Consider the following 18,644-nt stretch of genomic DNA (forward strand, 5'->3'; position numbering starts at 1 on the left):
TACCGCAGGGATCGGTGCTGGGTCCCTTGCTGTTTGTGGTCTACATTAATGATTTGGATGTGAATGTAAAAGGTATGATCAGTAAGTTCGCAGATGACACGAAAATTGGTGGGGTGGTAAATAGCGAGGCGGGAAGCCTCAGGCTACAGGACGATATAGATGGGTTGGTCAGATGGGCGGAACAGTGGCAAATGGAATTTAACCCTGAAAAGTGTGAGGTGATGCATTTTGGACGGACTAACAAGGCAAGGGAATACACAATGAATGGTAAGACCCTAGGAAAGACAGAGGATCAGAGGGACCTTGGTGTGCATGTACATAGATCCCTGAAGGCAGCAGAACAGGTGGATAAGGTGGTTAAAAAGGCATATGGGATACTTGCCTTCATTAGCCGAGGCATAGAATATAAGAGCAGGGAGGTTATGATGGAGCTGTACAAAACGCTGGTAAGGCCACAGCTGGAGTACTGTGTGCAGTTCTGGTCGCCACACTATAGGAAGGATGTGATTGCTTTGGAGAGGGTGCAGAGGAGATTCACCAGGATGTTACCTGGGCTGGAGCGCTTCAGCTATGAAGAAAGACTGGACAGGCTGGGGTTGTTTTCCTTGGAGTAGAGAAGACTGAGGGGGGACCTGATTGAGGTATCCAAAATATGAGGGGCATAGATAGGGTGGATAGAAAGGAACTTTTCCCCTTAGTAGAGGGGTCAATAACAAGGGGGCATAGATTCAAGGTAAGGGGCAGGAGGTTTAGAGGGGATTTGAGGAAAAACTTTTTCACCCAGAGGGTGGTTGGAATCTGGAACTCACTGCCTGAAAGGGTGGTAGAGGCAGGAACCCTCACAACATTCAAGAAGCATTTGGATGAGCACTTGAAATGCCATAGTATACAAGGCTACGGACCAAATGCTGGAAAATGGGATTAGATTAGACAGGGCTTGATGGCCGGCATGGACGCGATGGGCTGAAGGGCCTCTTTCTGTGCTGTATAATTCTATGACTCTATGACTCTATTTCTCCATATAGTCCACCTTTTGACACATTGTACATTGGAGATTACAGTATCCAGTTGAAATAACACAGCGTTTTAATTGTTACAGTCCCTGTTTCACGCTATCATGGGAATTGTATTGCGCAGTAAAATAGTAAACTCCTGATCATAAGAGGCACTTACAGGAGAGACTAGTGATGCTGAACACGAGAGAATATCTAGTGCAAACTCAAAATCTGTAACAGTCCTATATAAACAGTATTGACATCAGATTCGGTTTAGATCAGTATGATCTAAAATTTTGTCTCCAGTGAATACCATAAATAGCATCACAACTGAATTCAATCACATTTATGCCCTGAATAACTACTTTTCCATTGCAATATTACAGCTTTTATTTAAGACTGATATTACTCTATGTTAAAGTGAGAACACTTACATGTGTGGTCCAAGTGTTGCAGCTTTCACTACAACTATTACCAAGATGGCAATAGTTAAAACAAGTGAGGAAAATGACACCTAGAAAGAAAACAAATTACAAAGGAAGTGAGTTTTCATTTGTTCAAAATCTTATCACACTAATCTCTATAATATGTCAGACCATCAGAAAAGCAGCAACAGCAAGAGGCTTTTTAATCCAAAGTTCATCCGTCTACTATCTCAAATCTCCATTGAGGGGTTAAAATGGTCCAGACAGTAGGCTTAGAGTGTGGTCTGAAGAGAGCGGGAAGTGACCCATTAAAAAGGACTCAGCACGAATCTCAGTAAAACAAATGGCAGCACTGGAGAAGTGGCAAGGGTGGCAGGGTGTTTGGCGGAGACCAAGATGCAAGAAGACAGGTAGAATATTTGGCCCACTCATTTTGCATTTTGCTAGAGTTTAGCTGATGCTTCAAAAGCGTTTGTGCCTTATATTTTTTTCACATCTGCTGAACTTTCTGGAGATTGATTAACTTGAGTACGTCATGGATTTTTCAGTGACTTAATTACAAAATAATACTAATTCGGGACCCTTGATTTGTCTGAAAGAAAGAAAGAACTTGCATTTATATCGTGTCTTTCATGGCCTCAGGATGTGCCTAAGCATATAGTAGCCAATGAAATACATTTTGAAGTGTAGTCACTGTTATAATATAAGGAAATGCAGCAGCTAATTTAAGCAGAGTAATGTTCCACAAACAGCAATGAGATAAATTACCAAGCTGAATCTAGAAAGTACAGAGGAGATCTAAAAAAGGGAATAAGAGGGACAGAGAGAGTACGAGAATAGAAAAGCAGCTAACATAAAAGGGAATTCAAAAGTCTTTTATAAACACATAGCAACAACAACTTGTATTTATATTTGAAGGTTGAGAGCTGGAGAGACAGTTTGAAGGTCGAGAGCTGGAGTGACAGTTTGAAGGTCGAGAGCTGGAGAGACAGTTTGAAGGTCGAGAGCTGGAGAGACAGTTTGAAGGTCGAGAGCTGGAGAGACAGTTTGAAGGTCGAGAGCTGGAGAGACAGTTTGAAGGACGAGAACTGGAGCGGGCAGTTTGAAGGTCGAGAGCTGGAGAGACAGTTTGAAGGTCGAGAGCTGGAGAGACAGTTTGAAGGTCGCGAGCTGGAGAGACAGTTTGAAGGTTGAGAGCTGGAGAGACAGTTTGAAGGTCGAGAGCTGGAGAGACAGTTTGAAGGTCGAGAGCTGGAGAGACAGTTTGAAGGTCGAGAGCTGGAGAGACAGTTTGAAGGTCGAGAGCTGGAGAGACAATTTGAAGGTCGAGAGCTGGAGAGACAATTTGAAGGACGAGAACTGGAGCGGGCAGTTTGAAGGTCGAGAGCTGGAGTGACAGTTTGAAGGACGAGAACTGGAGCGGGCAGTTTGAAGGTCGAGAGCTGGAGTGACAGTTTGAAGGTCGAGAGCTGGAGTGACAGTTTGAAAGACAAGAGCTGGAGCGGAACCCGGTTACCAGGACGCCAAGTTGGACAGCCAGGGGTAATGTGCAGGCCAGGTGTGTGGAAGAAACCGAGAGGAAACATCGAGAGAGAGGGGAAACATCGAGAGAGACCAAGATGGAAACATCGAGAAATACTGAGGGGGCACTTTATTTATTTTATTTTATTAATTAATTAATTAAATGTATTTAATTATAAGTTGTGAGTTCCTCACGATGCTCTCCCAGTGCGGCCACCCTGTAACCAGAGATATATCAATGTAATTACTGTAGAAATTACTTTTTTTACATTATTGCTTGTTCATTTTATGTGCTGTCTTTTTATGTCTTTTATTTATTTAATGTCTGCTTTATTTATATTGAAAGTATGTATGCGTGTATATGTCGGTATGTGTTTTTTTGTGATGGCGCCGATGAAGATGGCTGCCGTCCTTGCGAGCTCCGTGCGTACCAGGCAGCTAAGTGTTCTTGCTGCTTGGTGCTCTCGGCTCGTCAAGAAAAAAGCATTTCACTGACTAGATTACACTTCTTGTATTTAGTTATGTGACCAATAAAATTGAAATTGAAATTGAAATTGAAATATAGCGCCGTTAATATATTAAATTCCCAAGGTGCTTCACAGGAGCGTTAATTTGATACGAGCCACATAAGGAGATATTAGGGCAAATGACCAAAAGCTTGGTCAAAGAGGTTTTAAGGAGCGTCTTAAAGGAGGAAAGAGGTGAAAGGCGGAGAGGTTTAGGGAGGGAATACCAGAGCTTAGGGCCTCAGCAGCTGAAGGCACGGCCACCAATTGTTGAGCGATTATAATCAGCGATGCTCAAGAGGCAAGCTGCTCTGAATGCAACTCGTCACAAAATGGTAATGAGGCCCGACCATCAAAATGGTTCGGAGCCTCCGACTGAGTTCATCAGGTGGATGACAAGCTTGCTTCACCCGCCTCCCACCCGTTGAAAGAGGTCATGTCAACATTGGCCTAATTGTTCCTGAAGCTCCATTAGAACAGTGTAAGAGATCAAGGACAAAGCAGAGTTGGAATCAGAGAGGGAGTTAAATGGCGAGCCAGGATCGACTGTCTTCTCTCCACAGAAGCTGACTGACCTGCTGTGTGTTACCAGCTTTTTCTGCTTCTGTTTTTCATTATTTTTGCTTTTTATTTTTGGGGTTTAGGTGTCTGCAGTGTGACATAAATACCGTGTAACATTATTAGATTCAAGAAATCACCTATTAGTTGTTTATCATTTGGATAAAAACCACATACATTCTCCAGCATTACTGCATTTCTCTTGCATCTCAATTCTAAGCTAAATATTGTACTTAATACAAATATTCAAGACGTACAATGGTTTTCAAATGAGACCAATTTAGCAATAACCTCTGGAAAATACAATATAAGTTTATGATTGTCCTATTTATTTTCAGTCATGGTTTACTTAGCTGTGATGAAGACATCCAGGATGGAATCACCTATATTTTTTAATGAGTTCACACCTACATTAAAATAGGAATTTTATACAAATACATTAACACGATTGTATGCCTAGGGTGGAGTCAAGTCTGAGATCTCCAACTGTTGTGCAATGTTTATCCCTCAACCAACATCACCAAAAACAGCTTATAGAATCATAGAATGATACAGCACAGAAGGAGGCCATTTGGCCCATCGTGCCTGTGCCAGCTCTTCGGTAGGGCTATCAAATGAATCCCACTCCCTTGCCCCTTCCCCATAGCCTTGTAATTTTTCTCCCTTCAAGTATCTATCTAATTCTCTTTTGAATGTTACTATTGAATCTGCTTCCACCACCCTTTCAGGCAGTGGATTCCACATCACGACAACTCGCTGTGTAAAAAATTGTTTGTTCGTGTCGCTTCTTTTGCCAATCACCTTTAATCTGTGTCCTCTGGTTACCGACCCTTTTGCCACTGGAAACAATTTTTCCTTATTTACTCGATCAAAACAATTCATGATTTTGAACACCTCCATTAAATCTCCTCTTAATCTTCTCTGCTCTAAGGAGAACAACCCCAGATTCTCCAGTCTCTCCATGTAACTGAAGTACCTCACCCCTGGTACCATTCTAGTATATCTCTTCTGTACCCTCGCCAAGAACTTAACATGCTTCCTAAAGTGTGGTGCCCAGACTGACCACTCTACTCCAGCTGAGGCCTAACTAGCGTTTTATAAAAGTTTAGCATAACTTCCTTGCTTTTGTACTCTATTCCTCTATTAATAAAGCCAAGGATCCCACATGCTTTTTAACAGCCTTCTCAACTTGTCCTGCCACCATCAAAGACTTGTGTATGTACACCCCCAGGTCTCTCTGTTCCTGCACCCTCTTTAAAATTGTACCATTTAGTTTATACTGCATCTCCTCATTCTTCCTACCAAAATGTTTCACTTCACACTTTTCTGCGATAAATTTAATCTGCTATGTGTCTACCCATTTCACCAGTCTATCTATGTCCTCCTGAAGTCTGTTGCTATCCTCATTGTTTGTTTGCTACATTTCTGAATTTTGTGCCATCTGCAAACTTTTATATATGCCCTGTATGCCCAACTCCATGTCATTAATATATATCAAAAAGAGCTGTAGTCCTAATACCAATCCCTGGGGAACACCACTGTATACCTCCCTCCAGTCTGAAAAACAACCATTCACCACTACTCTCTGTTTTCCGTCCCATAGCCAATTTTGTATCCATGCTGCCACTGTCCCTTTAATCCCATGGGTTTTAATTTTGCTAACAAGTCTATTTTATTTATTCGTTCCTGTGATGTGGGTGCTCGCTCATGATTGCACAGTGTTTAGTTCCATTTGCTATTCCTCAGATAATGAAGCAGTCCATGCCCGCATGCAGCAAGTGCCAGGCAATGACTATCTCCAACAAGCGAGAGTCTAACCTCCGCCCTTGATATTCAATGGCATTACCATCATCGAATCCCACACCATCAACATCCTGGGAGTCACCATTGACCAGAAACTTAACTGGACCAGCCATATAAATACTGTGGCAACAAGAGCAGGTCAGAGGCTGGGTATTCTGCGGTGAGTGTATCACCTCCTGACTCCCACCTTTCCATCATCTACAAGGCACAAGTAAGGAGTGTGATGGAATACTCTCCATTTGCCTGGATGAGTGCAGCTCCAACAACACTTAAGAAGTTCAACACCATCCAGGACAAAGCAACCCATTTGATTGTCACCCCATTCACCACTTTAAACATTCACTCCCTCCACCACCGGCGCATTGTGGCTGCAGTGTGTACCATCTACAAGATGCACTGCAGCAACTCGCCAAGGCTTCTTCAGCAGCACCTCCCAAATCCACAACCTCTACCACCTAGAAGGACAAGGGCAGCAGGCGCATGGGAACACCACCACCTGCAAGTTCCCCTCCAAGTTACACACCATCCTGACTTATCTACTTATTTTTCAGATCTGATGAAGGGTAGGAACCCAAAATGTCTAGCGCCTATCTCACCACAATTAAATTGTGTTGTGCTGTGAGCACTTATGATTGACTATTCTGAAATTATACGAGAATTGAACTGTTCCTTGATGTAAATGTATTTCCTGGCTTTCATAGAATGGCTAATACATGTTGCAAAAAAACTCACTTAGAAGTTTTACTTTTGAGAACCAATCTTACCATTATCCAACCTATGAAAAAGAAAGACTTGCATTTATATAGCACCTTTCACGACCACTGGATGTCCCAAAGTGCTTTACAGCTGTGAGGGTGCCGGTTAGTTCCCTCAGTAACCCCTAGATGGCACCTTCACTTGTTTGTTTCCCTTTGCTAAATTGTTACTAGTTTACTTAACTGCCTTTTATCAGGTTTATTGGTTTCACCTGCTTTTGCTTGTATTTAAGTTCTGTGGTTTCTTCCCTCTGTGCTCAGTCTTGACAAGCCGTTTGCCTAGTGGTAGCTTGTCTTGAGCTCCTATGTTTGTAACTGTTTACCTGTGTGATTCTAGTAAAGTACTTTTATTTAAGACTGCATACCTGCTTCTCGCCTCGTCTGTCTGCACTTGGGTCCAGAACCAGCCTCGCCCTGACAACAGCCAATGAAGTACTTTTGGAGTGTAGTCACTGTTGTAATGCAGAAAACATGGCAGCCAATTTGCACACTTCAAGCTCCCACAAACAGCAATGTGATAATGACCTGATAACCTGTTTTTTTAGTGACGTTGATGGAGGGATAAATATTGACCAGGACACTGGGGATAACTCCCTTGCTCTTCTTCAAAATAGTGCCATGGGATCTTTTATATCTACCTGAGAGAGCAGACAGGGCCATGGTTTAATGTCTTATCTGAAAGACAGTGCAGCACTCCCTCACTAATGTAACCTAAATTTTTGTGCTCAAATCTCTGGAGTGGGACTTGAACCCACAACCTTCTAACTCAGAAGCAAGAGTGCTACCCACTTTTAAATTTTTTTTTATTATACTTTATTGAACATTAAGAACATTTACAACATCGTGATCATTACATTGTATGATACAAATCAATTCCACCGCCCTGCACAGCCATTCCGCCACCACATTTTATCAAAACCTGAAGTTTAATTTGTCACCTGTAACAAAAATTAATCGATTGTACTTTAAAAATTGGTTGTAAAATACTGTCCTTAAATTCCTTTCTGAATAAAACATCCACAGAGCCTTATAATGGTCTTTTAGCTTATATTTAAAATACTCTTTTAGATTGATCTCCTCCCCTTAAAAAACAGAGCATCCCTTCTTTGCACAATCACGAATCTAGCCAAACTGAACATTAAATTAATTGCCGCTCTGCTAGACTCGGGCAGGCTCTCCTACAATCCCCATCTCAAAATTGAGTCCCACGGGATTCCCATTCTCACTCTTCGGTCCCCACCCAGCAAAAAAGCTTCACACAACTGTCGAACATAGTACTTAAAGTCATTTAACTGCGGACATAACACCAGTAAATGGGACAGAGTCTCATCCCGTGTCCCACACATTGGGCAAGTTGCCGCCTCCACTCGTCCAATCTTGCACAAGACCGTCATGGTAAAAATCCGGTTATGAGCCAATTTGAAATCCAGTTCAATCCATTCTGGGCATTTAAAATTCGCCCACACTCCCTTCCAAATCCTGTTGAAGTCCAGCTGTGGGTATATACTCTGCCAAAACTCCTGACCAGCAGGTGTCTTGAATCTCCATTCTCTGAATACCTCATAGAAATCTCGAGTATTACAGTTGTCAAATTGGACTAACTCTCCCCCTTTCTCCAGCAGAAAGCTTGGAAAAGCAGGACGCATTTTACTTCCTTTGGAGATTTCCGCATTTATTTCTTCCATCCAATCCTGTGGCATTGCCCTCACAATCTTCTCATACATGATTCCTATTGCTTTTCCTTCTACCTCCTGATTCTCCTCCCACACCATGTCCCTCACTATCGCTTCCGGCAACCAACCTGGAATCACCTCGTATAATACATCTTTCACCGATATAATCCCAGCTTTTATAAAAGCTTGATTAAATAAAACCTCACCTTCGATGTTGACCCACCTGTTCAAAAATAAGGGCTGTTCTAAAAATTCCTCAGCCCCCTTGAGCATAAACTGCACACTTTTTAAAAATTGAGCCCAAGTCTCTACAACCCCCTTATGAAACCTAGGGAGAAGCTTAATCGATTTCAAAAACATATTATTGTATTCCATATACAATATCCCCTGCCCTCCTATCCCACTTTGTTTTTAAAAATGCTCAAAACAACTCTTCCAAAAACTTGAATTTGACTTCTGAAGAAATCTCTTCACCCATTTGATTCTAAAGGATTTTTTCTCCAAATCAATATCTGGGAAGTTGAGTCCTCCCTGATTTCTCCGTCCAATGATGGTATTGTAAGCCACCAAGGCTGGTTTCCCTTCCCATAAAAACCTCACACAAGCCTCTCGGATGGACTTTTCTGCCCACTCAGGAATATCCTCCACTGTCAATAAGTACCATAGCTTAGATAGCAGGAGAGCAGACACCACTGTCGCTCTTCCTTGCACTTTCAACCACCTTCTTTCCCATCTTCCCAAAATCTTTTTAATTTTCATAACCTTCGGTTCCCAATTTAATCGATCCACTTCTTCCCTGTCTTTCTTGCACCCCATATGCACCCCCAGAACTTCCAAAACCTCCACCACCTTAAAGGGACATTCCCCCAACCATTCCCCCCTACCCCTCCCTGCAACCAGGCATTGGGACTTACTATAATTCACTCTGGCACCTGAAGCTCTACAATATTCCTCCACTACCTCCATAGCTTTCCTCACTGACTCCCCATTTCTCAATGTTAAGGTTGTGTCATCTGCATATTGGTGTATCACCGACACCACAATCCCAACTACACCTTGTTTCTTTCGCATCATGTAACCTAATGGTTCTGCTACCAATGTGTACAGCAATGGGGAAAGGGGACAACCCTGTCTCACTGATCTCTGTATCGGAAAATACTTAGATAAAAAACCATTACATTTAACACAGCTAAATATGTTTGAATAAAAAATCCTTATCCACTGAATGAAATTTTCCTTGAAACCAAATGCTTCCAAAACCTTCAATAAAAACTCATGAGAGACCCTATCAAAGGCTTTCTCTTGATCTATCTTTAATACATAAGCCTCCCTCCCACTCTCTTCCATGAGTTCTATCGCATCTCGGATTGAGACCACAGTGTCTGAGATGTCCCGGCCTATGACTCCATAGGACTGAGAGGGCCAAACTATCTCCGGTAACACCTCCTTCAAATGATTTGCCATAACCCTCGCCAAGATCTTATAATCTACATTTAATAGTGTGATGGGCCTCCAATTCTTCAGATCCCGTCTATCCCCTTTATTTTTATAAGCTAAGCTTATGATACCTCTCCTCATAGATGGGGCCAGGCTTCCCTCAATTTTAATTTCCTTAAAAACTTCTAAGAGCAATGGACTCAAAATCTCGAAAAATTCCTTATAAAATTCTGCACTTAGTCCATCGGACCCTGGGCTTTCCCCCCCCTTCATTCTACTTATTGCTATTTTTATTTCCGCTAATCCTACTTCTTTATCACACATGCTTCTCTCATCCTCCTTTAAACCCTTTTCAATAAAAGCAGTAACCTTCTCCATCTCCAAATTGGAAATGTCTTCTTTTGTATATAGCTCTTGATAAAAGCTGCTAGCTGCCTCCAAAATCTCCTCACTTTCATGAATGATCTTCTCCCCAACCTTCAACTCCTCAATTAACGATAATCTCTGTCGCAGCTTCTCTTGCTCTAGAAAATATCTAGTGCATCTTTCGCCCTCCAATGCATCTCTAGCCTTTGCACGGAGAATGGCCCCCTTGCATTTTTCAGCTTGCAATAATTCCCACTCTTCCTTTAGCACCCGGAACTTAGTCTCAGCTCCCTTATCCCCTCCGTCAACTGCTTTACAGACATCCGTAAACCTTTTGTTTATATTCTCTTCTCGATGCCGGTTAGCTGCCGCCCTCTTTTTCCCATAACGTACCGAAAAAACTTTTACCTCATATTTGAAATTGTCCCACCAAACTCTTCTTTCTTTCAAGAACAAAAGTTCCTTCTGAGCATTTTGTATTATATTTATAATCCCTTCTTTATAAGCACTTTCCTTCAGGTATTGATTGTTTAAAATCCACACCCCTGAACCAATCTTAACTCTGCTGTTCCTAATTCTAAGAACCAAAGCCGAGTGATCACTAAAAAATACTTTTTTATAATAAATCTCCATCACCTCCGAACTTAACCCTTCCTGCATTAACACAAAATCTATTCGGCTCTGTTTTAAAACATCACCCACCCAACCTGCTCTGGAGAATTCCCTTTTTATGGGGTTCCGGTCCCTCTGTCTCTCAAATTTAAATTTGCCATCATTTTTATAATCATCCCTCTGGAGTTATCCTCTTTAAAGGTCATCTGGGCTGAAATGTCCATCCAAGATAAAAATACATTAAAATCCCCCACTATACAAGGATTTTCCACCTCTGCCACTTCAGTGAATAACCCCCGAAAAAACTCACGACGCTTGCAATGGTCGTTCGGTGCATAGATATTAAAAAGATCACAATTAAATCCCTCCAATTTTACCCTTAGCCGTAAAAATCTCCCCTCAGTGTCCTTGTCCACCAAGGCAACATTCTCTTCTATGGACGGACTCACCAAAACAGCCACCTCTCTACGGTTATTGTTTGCACAACTTGCAAACACCTCTCCCTTCCAAACCTTCTGAACTCTTTCTAGAATATCCTCATCCCAAAAGGTTTCTTGCAGACACAAGTCCGTGCCTTTAAAACCCTGTAACAACTGCTGCAATTTCTTCTCACCCCTCAGTCCGTTCACATTGATCGAGACCAATGTAATCATGGCTCCAAAGAAGGGAAGTGTGCCCAATAATCTCCCCATCATTTAATCTCTGGCTCTTCCCTCCTCTCATGCTCCTTCTCAACTTTTCGGCCAGCTGTTGCTTTTTCCTGCAGCCTCCGGCTCTTTTTCCCCTCCTGTTTGACCCCTCCCTGCTGTTTCAGCCTCTTCCTTGCCTTAACTTTGGGCCCAGGAGCTGCCCTTTCTCCCTCCTTCTGCCCCTCACTAACCTTTCGCTTTCCACATGATGCCACCCCATCCCCGACTTCCATGTCTCTGTCCCCCTCGAATTCCTCACACTCAAGCTCTTCTGCAACCCCTTGTGCCGGCTCCCCGTCAGATACATAATCCTGCTCCCCGTCAGATACGCCATCTCCCATAGAGAGTCTTCCTGCTATCGCAGTTTCTCCCACTGTGCCGCCCCCTTCGACCACGTCTCTACCTCTGACCCTTGCACCTTGTTCCCTCACTCCATGGGACAATGGCACACCTAAATTGTTCCCTTCTGATGTCTCTATCTCGCCGATCCCATTCTGCTGTCCCTTTAAGGCTCCTGCCTCTTGCACCCTCTCCCCGCCCTGCCCCCTCCTGTTCACCAAAATATCCGACTCCCCGCCTTTCCCCGGAGCACTCACTTCCACCACACACCCTGCTCCTGCCTTCTCTCCCCCAGCAGATACCAGACTCCCCAGGGGGAGCCGAACTGCACTAAGGCTCGAGTCTGCACTCGACCCTTGCTGCCCGCTGCTGTCTTTGTTCCCCTTCATAGCACTCGCCGTGTTTTCCACCATCTCCATCTCGATCTCCGCTCCGCCAACCTCTGCCTCTTCCTGTGCTCCTTTTTCCTTCATTTTACCGGCTGTGTCCTTCGACTGCACCGCACCTCCGGCTGTTCCACACTCCTCTCCTGCTCCTTCTCCCATCTCCTCATCACTCATTTCGCTCCCTTCTGCCACACACTCACAGCGGGCGGGGCCTTTACGACACACCCCACAGCTCTCCGCCTTGCAGCTCCGCGCGATATGTCCCGACTCACCGCAATTGTAACAATACAAATCAAGACAGTTTCTCACGAGATGGTCATGTCCCAGACAATAGTAGCACACCTTTACTTGGTTATCGTGCAGCACACGAAAGTATTGTACTCCTTCCAGTGTCTCGAACTTCATACTGTAAGGCAAAGACCTCACCCCCTCTGGGAACCACACCTTTACATACCGGGTTCCGTCTGCTACCCGTGTTCCTGGATAGTACCTCCTCTTTATTTCGGAACAGATTTTAATGTCCCACGACTCCAACTTTTTGCTCAGCACTTCGTCCTCGATGTACACAGGCAAGTTCAAAAATGAAACCACCACCTCCTTTGAATATAGCAGAGTCACCGTCAAAAATTTCTCCCCAACTTTCAGGCTGAGCAGCAGTTTTTCCACCTCCTCATGGCCACTGACCGTCACCTCAAATCCCACATTTGGTTTTGGTCGGCAGGCAAAACAGCTTCTGTAGTGTCCGTGTGTTGATAAAGACACTGAAGACAGGAGTTGGTTCATAGGTGTTCACCAAGCAAAGTCTGGGGGGGGGGGGGGTTCTAACGGATATACACAATATACAGGCTTATATAGCCTGAGTGGCCATTACCGGCACTACAGCACACCTGGGGCTCTTAAAGGCACATACACTACAATTCCTCCCCTTTTAGCTAACCAGTACATCATATTTTAAGTAATTATTAATTACATGTTATAAGAAAAATAATATACACATTGCTGTAGTTAATTAAGTATAAGTCAGTCTCTCAGGAGGCTTCCTGACTCGGTCCGGATAACGCCTCGGTGGTGTAGTAGTTTCTGGTGGTGTAGTAGGTTCTTTTGGCAAGGCTGATTCGGCTTGAATGCCAGTGTCGGGTTCATCGGGTTCCAGTGTCACCGGATCGGAGGTAGATATGGGTATCTCTACTTCATCGTTAGGCATATAGAGTTATGGTGTAGGTTGTCCCTTTTCGGATGACTCTATGATTTGGTCAGCATGGCGCCTTATTATGCTTTCTCCGATGTCCACGGTATACATCAGTGGTCCTAGTCGTGTGCAGATAGTTCCAGGCTGCCATTTCTCGGTACGGTAGTCCCGGGCCAAAACTTGTTGACCTATCTGGAAGGTTCTAGTTGGCCTTTCATTCATGCCTTGAAACTGTCGGTTCTCCACGTCCCTTCTGATGTTGGGCTTGACCGAATCCAGCCTGCATCTTAGGTTTCTATTGAAGAACATCATGGCGGGAGTTTGGTTGGTAACCATATGTGTTGCATTCCTGTATGCGAATAAGAAGTTATCCACCTTGTGCTGAAGTTTTATGTCTTCATTACCCATGGCCTTTATGGCCTTCTTGAAGGTCTGGACAAACCTTTCAGCCAATCCATTGGTGGCGGGATGGTATGGGGCGGACGTGTAGTGCTTAACCCCATTGTTTTTTAAGAACTTTCTGAATTCTTCGGACGCAAATTGCGGTCCATTATCAGAACATATCTGTTCCGGCAGCCCATTCCTGACAAATATGGTCCTTAATACTGTGATGGTTTTTTCCGTGGTGGTGGAGGATATCTTTATTACCTCTGGCCACTTGGAGTGTGCATCAACCGCGATTAAGAACATTGAGTCCATAAATGGACCAGCAAAGTCGATGTGCACCCTTTGCCAGGGAGATGAGGGCCACTCCCATGGATGTAGAGGGGCTTGTGGTGGAGCGTTTTGGACCTTCTGGCATCCTAGGCAGCTCTTGGTCATTTCTTCGATGTCTCCATCGATACCTGGCCACCATACAAAGGCCCTAGCTAGGTTCTTCATTTTCACTCCACCCAGATGCCCCTCGTGAAGCTTCTTTAGCACTTTATCCTGGAGTTTGGGTGGAATCACCACTCTGGATCCACACATCAAGGTTCCTCGGCACACTGACAGCTGTTCTCTTCTTTGCGAGAATGCTGGCAACAGTGGTTCGCCATGTGCTGGCCATCCCTTCACTGTTAAATCGTAGACCCGTGAGAGAGTCGGGTCATTTCTCGTCTCCCTTTCAATGGCAGAATTTGTTACTGGTAGACATTCCACTATGGTAGAGTGGAACATCTCTACTGGGTCTACTGTAGGTGCCTCTTCTATCGTTGGCAACGGTAGGCGTGATAAACCGTCAGCATTCCCATGCTGTTTTGATCCTTTGTATTCTATGTTGTATTGGTGTGCCCCTAGAAAAAGGGACCACCTCTGTAGCCTTTGCGCTGTCATAATGGGAACACCCTTTTTATGGTTGAATATGGAGATGAGGGGTTGATGGTCAGTCAACTAGGTAAATTTTTGTCCGTGTAGGTAATGGTTGAATTTCTTCACTCCCCATACCAGGCTGAGTGCTTCCCTGTCGATTTGGGCAAAGTTACGCTCAGCTGAGTTTAATGAGCGTGACGCAAAAGCTATCGGCCGTTCTGAGCCATCAGGGAATTTATGGGATAATACTGCTCCTATGCCGTAAGGGGATGCATCGCACGCCAGTCTGATTGGCAGTGATGGGTTGTAATGAGCCAAAACTTCTTCGGATGTGATTAAGTCTTTGCATTTATGGAAGGCACGTTTACAGTCTTCGTTCCATTTCCAAATCACTCCTGTTTGTAGAAGTTCATTAAGAGGGTGTAGAAGAGTTGATAAGTTCGGTAAAAATTTATGATAGTAATTTATTAATCCCAGGAACGACCTTAATTGTGAAACATTTTCAGGTGCTGGGGCTTTTATGACCGCTTCAATTTTTTCAGGTGACTTATGCAACCCTTCCTTATTAATTATGTGGCCACAATATGATATCTGATTTTGGAAGAATTCGCACTTGGGGCGATTTGCTCGTAGGCCCCGTTCTTTCAGCCTAGTGAGCACCTGCTCCAAATTGGCAAGGTGCTCGTTGTCGTTTTCTCCTGTTACAAGGATGTCGTCTAGGTAGCATTGAGTCCCCGGAATCCCTTGCAGGACTTGCTCCATAGCTCTTTGCCAGATAGCTGGAGCTGATGCTACTCCAAAAACCAGTCGATTGTACTGGTACAGGCCTTTGTGTGTGTTTATCGTGAGATACTTTTTAGAGGCCTCCTCAACCTCCATCTGTAGATATGCCTGTGCCAAGTCAATTTTGGTGAAACGTTTCCCTCCGGATAGTGAGGCGAAAATATCTTCTATCCTCGGAAGAGAATACTGTACTGTGTGAAGGACCGGGTTTACAGTCACCTTGAAGTCTCCACAGATGCAAATTTTTCTCTGTTCTTCAGATTTATCATTATTCAATGCTTTTTTCATGACTGGAACGATGTGTGTTGCCCACTCGCTCCAATCTATTTTGGATAATACGCCTGCCTTTTCCAACTTCTCCAGCTCTGCCTCGACTGCTGGACGAATTGCGTATGGCACCGGTCTTGCCTTAAAAAATTTGGGAATTGCTGCATCTTCCACTTTTATTGAGGCGGTGATGCCTTTCAAGGTTCCTAGTTTCTCCTGAAATACTTCTTTGGCGTTGGCCAAGATGTCTTTTAATTGTTCAGGTATGATGTCATCATTGTTTTTTTTCTTACTGGTCACCGTCAGTGCCTGAATGGAGTGCCAGTCTAAACGTATCTTTCTGATCCATTCACGTCCCAACAACGGTGGACCACCATCTTGTAGAATGTATAAATACAACTTTTGTATTTCTTTGCCGTTGTATACAACAGGCACCCTTATTCTTCCTTTGGGGTATACTTTCTGCCCCGTATATGTTTTTAAGATAATGGATGTGTCTTTTAGAGGTATATGCGAAAATAGCCTCTCGTAATCACGTCGATTTATTATGGTTAGAGCTGATCCTGTATCTCGCTCCATTTTAACTGGGGACCTGCTATCGTGAGGGTAACCCAAATGGTTTGGTAATCATCTTTGGCAAGTACATTATGTAATTTGAGACAGCTTAGTCTCTTGTTTTCGGAGTCGCTATCGCTCTTCTGGTCTTCGGAGCTACTGTTCGTCATCATTTGTACCTTCCTGTACTTTCCTTTATTGATTTTTTTTTTCTGTCTGTGGATTTATTTTGTCCAGATCAGCATACCCGTGCAATGTGTCCAATCTTTCTGCATCGCCTGCATGCTTTGTCCTTGAACCAGTAGTCCTTCTGGTTATGGGTGGATCTGCCGCAGCGATAACATCTTTCGAAACCCTGTGTCATTTCATGGGTGCCGAAGTCCTGTGTCTTTTGTTGTATCTCTGCAGCTCCTCTTGCTGCTGCTTCATATGATACAGCCATACTGAAAGCTTTGTCCAATGTTAAATCTTTTTCAGAAAGCAGCCTTTTTTGTGTTCCTTCACTTAAGAGACCGCAAACGAATTTGTCTCGATGATAATCTGCTAGTCCTGCCCCGAATTGGCAGTACTTTGATAGCTTTCTTAATTCGGTTAGGTAATCAGCGTTACTTTCATTCTTGTGTTGATTTCTCTTGAAGAATTTGAATCGTTCCGCTATCAGCAGCGGTGATGGGTTTAAGTGCTCCTGCAGGGTATCAACAATTTCTTTATAAAATTCTTGTCCTTTGGTTTGGCTGGAGTGATTAAATTTCCTAACAGCCCGTATGCCTTTGCGCCCATTAGGTTCAGCAGTACTGAAGCTTTTTTTCATCTTCTATTCCATTTGCAGTGCAATATACCTCTACTCTTTCCACGTATGTGGTCCAATCCTCTATTTCGCTATCAAAAGCATCAATATTGCCAGACTTAGGCATTTCAGAAAAGATATGGCGCTTCCCGCGCTTTTCTTTCTTTTCTGCAGCAAAGATATGGTGCTTCCCGCGCTTTCCCGCCGCTGCTGCCGATGACAACGCTGTTTCCCGCGGTTCCAGTTCTTTTTAAAAAATTTATTTACAGTTGGAGACTCATTCCCGCGGGACTTTCTCTCCAGGTCTGAACGCTGACCTGCTTGCCGCGCCGGCCGTCTCCCGAGTGCTCCCTCCCAGTCCGTTATTGCTTGCCTCCGATTTCGCTGCCTGCCTCAGCTGTAGAGCCAGCCGCTGGAGCCCCAGCCTGATGCCCAGGAAGGATTAGCGCAGTACCTGCCACCTGCTTGGCCCGCTGGTGAAACCACAGCTTCTCTCACTTTCTTGAGTCTTCTGGACGCCCGAGGAATCGATGTCCTTGAGGTGCTGCCGAATTGCAGGTAAGTCCGTTTCCACTTCGTCGCCACTGTAGTGTCCGTGTGTTGATAAAGACACTGAAGACAGGAGTTGGTTCATAGGTGTTTACTAAGCAAAGTCTGGCGGGGGGGGGTTCTAACGGATATACACAATATACAGGCTTATATAGCCCGAGTGGCCATTACCGGCACTACAGCACACCTGGGGCTCTTAAAGGCACATACACTACAGCTTCCCTCACCACAGTCCTCATGAACCGCCTGGATTATATCCCAGGCTCGAATCTTCTTATCTTCACATTGCACCACCACCGTATTTTCTTTACCAAACCTCCTGAGGTCCTGGCCCAAATCTTTGGGCCTTTTTTCCCCCTTCCCACCACAGTTTCTTCCCTAATAAAATTCCTCTCGGGAATATTGTCCTCTGAGGGGCCCGGCACTCCGGACCCCTTAGCAGCCATCTGGCTGTTTTTTGTGGGCCAAAAAGGCCCTAAAACCTGAAAACAACACCCCAAAACCCTCCACCCACTTTTTACAAAACTTCCTCCAACACCCAGCTGCAATTAGGCAACCAGTCACACCTGGCTCACTCCTAGCCCCTCCCACCTAGAGAGTGCTGCCCACTGAGCCACAGCTGACACTGTGCAAGGTTAGAATACAACTTCAGTTTAATTCTTTCTCTATTTCATGTTAATGGTGGAAAGACTGCTGTTACAGCTTTTGCAGAGCTGCGTGTTGACTTTTCATTTAACAATGTGATTCCATTTAACAACTTTGTTTCTGGTACTTATTTATAATAAGGGGATTGTATGAAATGAAATGTAGATTATTCAAGAGGAATACTGCTTCTAAACATTACTCCAAATATTATCTTTATAATGACAAATAAAGAAGCACTTATTTGACCATGGGAGACATCACCAGTGAGCCTAATTCTCTCCTTATGTATGCACTTTCAGCAGAGGTCCTGCATAGTGACAACGAGCAGAAACCTAGTTAACTTTGCCCTTCCAAATCGAAGGATGTTTAAGCAACTGTAGCATCCCTATCAGCACTTCGACTGAGATCAGCTCAGTCAGCACAGATCAGATTCAAACCTGGTACCCTCCTGTTTTTTTGGCTCGGCTATTCACTATATATCTGTTAAGCTATACGGAGAGTACAAGAGTTTTTC

The 18,644-nt window shown here is 44.0% G+C and overlaps 1 protein-coding gene across 5 annotated transcripts in view; it reads right to left on the reverse strand.

Moving 5' to 3' along the window:
- slc38a11 (solute carrier family 38 member 11) overlaps positions 1 to 18,644 on the reverse strand; it is a 175,573-nt gene that overhangs the window by 86,228 nt on the left and 70,701 nt on the right. For all 5 annotated transcript variants that reach the window (XM_085986438.1, XM_085986439.1, XM_085986437.1 and 2 more), the window contains one exon: positions 1,430 to 1,509. In XM_085986438.1, the coding sequence (XP_085842564.1) occupies positions 1,430 to 1,509 (80 nt within the window). The remainder of the gene's footprint in view (positions 1 to 1,429; positions 1,510 to 18,644) is intronic.

This window comes from Somniosus microcephalus, chromosome 4 (genome assembly GCF_052327205.1).
Source record: "Somniosus microcephalus isolate GS21.2 chromosome 4, FLI_Smic_1.0, whole genome shotgun sequence".
NCBI lineage: Eukaryota > Metazoa > Chordata > Chondrichthyes > Squaliformes > Somniosidae > Somniosus > Somniosus microcephalus.